Source organism: Pipistrellus hanaki, assembly GCF_964339955.1.
Source record: "Pipistrellus hanaki genome assembly, chromosome: Y".
Lineage (NCBI taxonomy): Eukaryota > Metazoa > Chordata > Mammalia > Chiroptera > Vespertilionidae > Pipistrellus > Pipistrellus hanaki.
The window spans coordinates 3,746,513-3,754,654 of record NC_140525.1 but is presented as its reverse complement, the minus strand read 5'-3'; the positions used below and the strand labels follow the sequence as shown (position 1 = coordinate 3,754,654).

The 8,142-nt window shown below is 47.6% G+C and overlaps 1 protein-coding gene across 1 annotated transcript; it reads right to left on the bottom strand.

The window, feature by feature from the left end:
• Window positions 1-2,654: 2,654 nt before the first annotated feature.
• LOC311615859 (melanoma antigen preferentially expressed in tumors-like) lies at window positions 2,655-6,264 on the bottom strand (the record flags this gene model as incomplete). The annotated part of the gene is made up of 4 exons (XM_084871292.1): window positions 2,655-3,171; window positions 4,273-4,878; window positions 5,292-5,506; window positions 6,166-6,264. The coding sequence occupies 4 exons, from the start codon at window positions 6,262-6,264 to the stop codon at window positions 2,655-2,657; spliced, it is 1,437 nt and encodes a 478-aa protein (XP_084727418.1).
• Window positions 6,265-8,142: the final 1,878 nt, after the last annotated feature.

The following is an 8,142-nucleotide window of genomic DNA, read 5'->3' as shown; positions in this document are numbered from 1 at the left end:
CAGCAGTCACCACCTACCCAGGGCCCTTGTGTGCCCATCTTCACAGATGATGTCTCTATATAAACATGCACTTGCTAAGCCTCCTTGCCCTGATACTATGCCTTTTTGTGCATTTTGATGGAAAAGTTCATCAAAATAAATAATTTTGCTGGATTAACCAGTTGTGGTCTCCAGAACAAATGAAGTGTCAAGTGCAAAAGACCCGTTGAGAGACAACATGCAGCAATGAGATTTCATTTGTTTCGTCTTGTTTTTTGGTGTGTTTTTAAATTCATTCTTTAGAGAGAGATGGAGAGAAACGGACAGAGAAGCATGCAGTCATGTGAGCCAGAAATATTAATGGTTGCCTGGGGACTGGACCTACCACCTGGTCATGTGCCCTGACCGGGAATCAAACAGGTGACCTTTGTCATTCAGGACAATGCTTAGCCCTGCTGGCCAGGGACACTAACTTTCACTTTTTTTCTTTAACATGGCTAATAAACACTATAAGTGGCTAGTAATCACTATTAATGGTAATAACAGTGGACAAGTCCAGAACAGGACATGTTGACAAGTGCTTTACATAAGGTAGCCCCACAGGTGAATCTCACCACAATGTAATGGGGCATGGTCTCTACGTGTGGTGAGGAACCTACACCCAGATCATGAGATGTTTAGCCCATGCCCTTCCTCCCCCCAAACCTACACATTTTTATACTTTTCCTCAAATTCCAGAGATTTCATCCCAATTATGGACACTGTTCCCTGTCAAGCGGGGATAGGATGACAAGGTGCAAGCAGAGAGAGTGTTTGATTAAGAGAAAATCTTGTTCTCTGATCCTCTTTCATGGGGTTTGGGAGACTCACCCTCTGTTACAGATATCTCAGCATTTTCTCTCCTCTACAGAGGTAGCATATAGTGCCTTGCCAGTGTGGCTTACTAGACCTATGATCCAAGAGGATATAGTTCAATTCTCAGTTGGGGCAGGCCCCCAAGTTGAGGCCTTGATCCCAGGGGGCATACAGGAGACAGCCAACTAATGATTATGTCTCATTATTGTGGTTTCTATCCATCTCTCCCTCTCCCTTTCTCTCTGAAATTATTAAGAACTGTACTTAAGAAATGGTAATATATGCTCCCAAGATGATGGGCCCAAACTAGAAGAGTGGAAGGAAGAAGAAAATAAAGTAATGGCAATAAAAAGAAAGAAGGGCCAGGTGCTGTGTGTGGCAAGCTGCAAAGCTACTGATACCCAGCAGAGAGCAGCAAGCACATGAGTGGCTGGCACTGAGTGAGGGACAGAAATAGCACATTAAGGAAGATGAGAGGAACACGTGGAGGCCTGCCCCTGAGCCTGGGTGTGTGGCCTTCTCCCCAGGTGCTCCTATGGCTGAGCGCTCAGTGAGCCAAATCAGACAGTCCAGGGCCAGAATGCAGTGGCATGTGGGCAGAGCGCCTGTTTCTTGCTGGGCAGCTGACTGTCCTTTGACTATGGGAATCCAACCACACAGTATGACTTCTTCCGTTCACTTGGTTGAATTGCCCCTCCGGGTGGCCCTCCAAACCCCCAACTCCCCCGAGTGACCTTCACCTGTGTCCACTTAAGTGCTCTCCCAGAACTGGCTTGGGGTATGCCACTCCTCAAACACAAAACTCAAGGCCTGTCACTGCTCAGAGTTGGTTTACCACAACCTTGACTGATAGTAATGAAGATCATGTGGAGAGAGCCTTCTCACATTATGACCTAGCCTCCACAGAGGGGTTCATATTAGTAAGGGACACAGATATTAAGCAAAGGTTTATGCCAGCTTAGCATTTTGTTGAAAATAAACACAGAAAACTGTGTTTCTAAGCAAACACAGAAAACTGTGTTTACTGGCCACAGGTATTGGAATTCAAGCAGGGTCTGGATTCAGGGGGGTGACAGGTTTGGATTTGGAAGTTCAGGCCTCTGACTAGCTGGCAGGATGATGTCCCTTTCAGTACTGGAGACCTGACTTGTGCACAGGGAAGCCTACCATGGAGTGACCACATGCCAGTGATGGAGGCTCCCAGTGGGGAGGAGTGTTTTAATCTATGGCCACTAGGAAGTTGTAGTTCAGTGGTGCTAATGGGAGGCCACTTGTTCCAGTCCATGTGGATGCACCTTCTGTGGGCTGATCCACTGAACAGTCACAGAGCTAAGGGAAGAGGTACTGGTGCCCCAGAAGAACCACCAAACCAGAAAGGATAAGTGGTGACGGAGCTGCTGGAACCAACCTCACCACACTGGTGTCTGTGCATCATAGATGCTCATGCCCTCTTATTGGACCAGCAACTGCAGATGGCAGAATTGGTTAACATATCATAGGGGACTCCAAATGGTTCACATTCGGTTTCCTTTATTACTGACATTTATTTCCAACCATTCAAACAAAGGTAATCTTGCTTCTACCTGCCAATCCTGAATCCCACCTCCCTAGAGATTCAGATGCACATCTCTAACTCCTTAGGACCCATCTCCCCAAAGAAAACATCTGCCCCCAGTCCACATCTCCCCCCACCACTGAGTAGTTGTGTGAAAATGGCTGCTGGGTTCCTTTAAGATTCACTTATGTCTGGGCTTCAGTGTCCAAGGGCCCATAGTAAAGCCTATGAGATGTGCACCCAGCTAGACAGGCATGTAACAGGGTCACAGAATGGGGTTTTGGTTATAGAAGGATCTATAGACACCATGAGGACGGGGGTAAGTACAGAACCAGAACACACTTGGGAGGCCCAACTCCTGCAGCATATGCTTCAGCCCCACATGCACCTGGGCAAGTCGGCCCAGGTCAATGATGTTGCTCCTTTCCTCGTAACTCTCCAGGGTGGCAGCATACAGCACACAATTCAGCTTGCTCAGCCCGATGGTGTGGCGAAGCAGGTCCTCCAGGACAGTCATGGAGATGGTGTTTTCACAGAAACTTAGGGTCATGAGCTGAGAGCAGTGGCTCAGGGCAGGCAGGAGGTCCATGAACTGGGAGTCCATGATCCCACACTCATCCAAGTCCAACTCCTGCAAGGTGGGGGAGGCTCTCTCTAACAGCAATTGGAGGGGCCCAGAACTGACGTGGGTCAGGTTGAGCCTCCTTAAATTCAGGACTTTCAGCTGGCTCACATTCAGATGCTGGGAGAGATGTCTCAAGTCACTTTCTAAGAGCATGCAGCTAGTGATGGATAGTCTCCATCATGCAACTGGAGAGACACAGAGCAGTTAGGTGAGTGGGGTTGGAATGGTTAGACAGAGGGAAGCGAGCATGAGACAGGCTTTAAGGTAAAGAGGCCCATGTTACCTTAGTATCAGGTCTTCCAGATGATGATCAAGCCCAGGACCTTGCACAGTGAAAAGTGTGATTCAGTCAGGGCAAATTTGAGTGGAATCCGTTCTCCATCTCCTACCTGCTCTGCGAGGGATTCGGCTCCATGAAACATCACACCCTTCATTTGTTCATCTGTCACCATACACCCAACCTCAGACACACAGGTGTTGTGAGCATGAATGATGGGAGGTAATGGTGAGAGGCTCAGAAAGGAGCTCAAGCAGTAGGCAACCACTGAAATTTAGTATTGGAGACAGGAACCAACAGCCTGGACTCCTGTAACCCTCATCTCTTAGCCCATGAGGATACTGGCTTAGTTGGAGAAAGGGCTAATCTGGACACGGTTGGGTATCATCCAGCTGGAGCCGCCATCCTGCAGGAACTTAGATCACTGCATATTCTACAAACTACCTATCCCATTTCATGATTCTTCCCTCCAGAATGCTATATTCATGAGGCATTCCTTAGCAGGAGCCTTTGGCAAGCCTTGGCAAACAGGTAATTAGAAGCAGGTTTGGATTGAAAGGCTGCCATCACCAAATCAATAAGTATGGACCTAAATCCCTGAAACCTCACTTCTGATGGGCTTTCCTCTCCTCACTACTATCCTCATGATTCCATTGCACAATCTTCCCTTACACACCACTTAGGATTCCCAAGCTCCCATCACCTCACCCAAAGCCCCCATTACCTCCATTCCTAGTAAGGAGTCTCTTTAGTAGCATCTTTCTTATTTCATTCATCCTACCTTTGTCTGAGGTGGTGGGGGAAATTACTTGACAACATGCAAGGGGACAGAGCAATGAACAAAACACTGACTGTGTGGAGCCTCTAGTGACTCAAGCTCTGCAGCACTGCTGATGAATGGCACCTAGGAGGTCCTGTCACTGTGGAATGAAATGAGAAGGGGCTTGCTCTGGTCTGCAGAGAAACCTCGCCATCCCTCACCTGAGCATCTGGTCCAAGCGGCCTTTGAGGATGGCAACATCATCCAAATGGAGCTCCTCGAGGCAGGAAAGCCTGAGGAACTGAGAGGTGAACAGGCTAACACAATGCTCCTCCTGCTCCAAGGTGGTGTGAGAAGACGTAAAGACATGGGAGAGGAGGAACCGACGCAGATTGCCCATCTGGCCCAGGAAAGGAGTGAACTTCCTCAGAGTGGACAGCTTCCAGGTACAATTTAACTTCAAATCCTGGACAGAGTTAAGCTGCACCATACCCAGGATGTTAATGTTTTCCTTTGACACAGCATAAACCTTCAGCTTCTTACAGCAAATGTGCAGCAAACCTCTCCCCTCAATGACTTTCTTAATAAGGTAACTGAGGGATTCATTAAGGAAACCTCTCTTGAGGCAAAGGTCTACTAACACCTCCATGGGTGCCAAGGGTGGCTTTGGCCCCGTCCTTAAGCTGTCCAGTTTCCCCATCTTCCTCATGGGCTGTGGGCCCTCAGGATCCAGCAGTGAGCACACATCATCTCTGGTTCCTGCCCACACGATCCAGAACTCCTGATGAGCTCTCTTCTGTAAATTCAGCATTTGCATTTTCCACCTTCTGTGGAGAAAATAGGAGGTAGACAGGGGTCCATTAAGCTATCAGGGAATAAGACCATGGCCATAAGTCTGGGAATCTTGACAGCTGGGCCAGACACCCGATGGGACTTTTACTCCTTACCCCAGAAATCAGATGCTCCTTGCACTACTGAGATTCTTTGTGGTCCCAATTTCTGGTACCTTTCAGTGCCACCAGGAAGGGGGTTTCATGTCCTTCCTGTCACCCTCTCATCTTCAACAGCCCTATATATCTGAATCCTGTTCCCAGAATGACCCCAGCAGTGGCTCCAAGGGCTCCCTGAGTTCTCCCTGTGGCCCTGTGCACTCCTATATCCCAGCTGTAACTGCTCAGACCCCTGGGGCTCAACCAGGCCACTGAATCCCCCTCACCTGGGTCAAGTCTCCTGGGCAAACAGGGCATCTAGGCCATCAAGCACAGCCTGCAAGATATCTTGGTAAGGCTGCTGATGGTTCAACAAGGCCCCCAGAGGGAGGCAGGGGAAGGGCCAAGCCTGCACCAGAACCTTCAGGACATTGCTGTGCCTCCCAGCTAAGGCTGCTGTGAACAGAGGTGGGAAGAGCTCCATAGGCAGCAACTCCACTGCAGCAATGGCCGAGGCATGCCAGGTCTAGGAGTCTGAGTGGAGCCTCACTGCTCATCCTGATGAAGTGGCTCTGAAAGAGATTTTGGGAAATGGTCAGGAGCAAGGCATCATGTCAGGCTAATCATGAGCAACCCCAATCCCTCTCCCTTCAGAGGAACCAGCTGAGGGTCAAAGGCACTGCTCTGGCAACTGGAGCGTCCCAAGGTACCCCAACCCCATTTTCTGCTTAGGGCCACAAGGCCACTCAGCCCTGCCTCTCCTAGGCTGGTGCAGGATATATACCTCATCAGGCACCAAGGAGTGGTGAGATGACCACTGCACCCCTCCCACATGTACTCACTGCCTACCTGTAATTCTGCTGTGCAATGAGTACTGGGAAACCAGAGAGATGGCCCCACCCTTTTCAGGGAAACCTTTCTTATTATTGCTGCAGGACTAAAAGCCCCTGGAGTAGGCAGCAGCCCCTGGTCCATCACATCTCCTGCTAAGCTACAATAAATTAAATGGATGGGAAAGATTAAGGAACACCCACACAATGCATACCTTGTGTCTTCTGATATATTCTAAAAGAGTAAAAGCAGAACAAAAGTTTTCATAGCATGGGGGAGCTACAGATGAGAAAAATAACCATTAATTTGAGGTGTACATTTATTGTGTGTCCCTTCTATGAATATTAGAATTACCACTTTATCCATGATAACAAAGGGCTCACATGCCACAACTAAGCCTCCTCCCAAAAGAGACTGCAAGCCCTGGTCAGTGTTGCTCAGTTGGTTGGGCATTCCCCCTTGCACCCAAAGCTCATTTGCAGGTTCCATTCGAAACTCTAGTACAGACTAAGCAGGAGACAGTTGATGGATGATTATCCAATCAATGTTTCTCCCTCTCTTTCTCCCTTCCTCTCTTTCTAAACATCACTTGGCTTTTATTAAAGAACTCCCTTAAGACCTGTTGTTAGACACATAGCCTGGCCTCCAAAAAAATCCAAAAGGGATATTTGCCACTTTGGTCTGCAGTAGGTTTCTTAGGAATACTCTACTTTCAGACACTATGGAAACTTGCCCTGAAAACCTATATGAATGGAACACATCAAAACAGAAATAAAAACCTTTTGGATTAAGGCTAACCTGCATCTACTGGCAAAGGCAAAGTCAGTTCATTAATGAGTAAATAAACCACAATTATGTGTGGGACCTGGGGAACCACCTTAGGCTTATGATTCACCAGACTGGGTATGATGCAAGAGCCCTCTGCTCCAACCTGGGCAGTGTCTCTCATGCTCTTGCCTCTGGTCCCTCAAACTCCTCAGAAACCATTATACCACATCTGGCCACACCTTCCTGTTGACATCCTAGCTGAAATGGCAACTTCCAACTGAAAGTTGAACCTTAGTACTGGTTCTCCAGGCAGTTTACCTGATTGGGTTTTGCACTCTGCACACCTCCAACTGAATCCTTGGTCCTTTCATGATAGGAAAAGAAAATGAAACCAACCTGGAAGTAGACTTGATGGGTTGTTGGTACCACATAAAAATTCCCTAGTATTCCTGGTAATACACCATTAGGCAGACAAGGTATCCTCTCAAGAGCAAAAAGGAATACAATGCAAAAGCATTGAGTACCAAACAGTCCCTGACACGTGATTTTACCTCAGCTGCAAACTCATGCCTATTCAAAGAGTAACAGAGGGAAAGTTGTTGTTCCAGATTTTGAGGATCAAGCCTTCCCCAAAGGAGGAAGGGCCAAAATCACATCTAGGGATTGATCAGGAGAAGGGAGTGGTGCAAGTTTGCAATGGGACCAAGAAAATGAGCCAAAACAAAGTGCACCCTTGGGAAACTCACAGGCTCTGACTGGGTAAACTAGAGAACTGAAAAGGCTGGTGGTTAAGAAGGAAATGGGTGGATCCCTTAAACCCACGCTTATGGGAGTACAGGCAGGAGGTTCAATCACCCTCCCTCTGTGGAGGTAAAGGCCATTTCCTCCAGAAGAACCAGATGAGCTCAGAAAACTGGCTTGAGAAAATTAAATGTAAAAATATGGGCTATGCAGAGGCCAGAGGAGAGGTGTTTAGTGGAACCTGGGAAATGACTTACCCAGTTATAAAAGGCATTGAGAGGTTAGAATCGTGGGCTCTTTTGAATCTAGGAGGCACAGAGAAAGATAAACCTGGACCAAAAGCCCTAAGTATCCTTATCAAGGAGCTGCTCCCAGAGGGCATTCTCTTTAGCTCAGGCCTCCTATTTCACACCCTGATCTTCCACAGGTTAGGTCCAGGCCAGTTCCAGGGTTCTGGCCCTAAACATAACTGCCAAAGAATGTTTGGATAATTAATGTTTGTTCAACCCCAGGGAACAACACATGCTATTTGGCTTCAAAAAGTTCCTTCTAGGCCTAAAACTCTCGTTCAGATTGTGAGGGAAGAGTGTCCTCTCTCAGGATTAAGCAGAGTGCAGAGATACACCTTGCCATTCAAATATTTGAAAGTGTACTAGTATTTGGCATATTTGGTAAAGATATGCCATATTATAGGATATCCCATGGTGCATTATAACAAATTGGATCTTTTGAAATTGAGACGAGAGAGAGAGAGAGAGAGAGAGAGAGAGAGAGAGAGAGAGAGAGAGAGAGAGACCACTTTTCTGCAGGGTCTTTTTTACA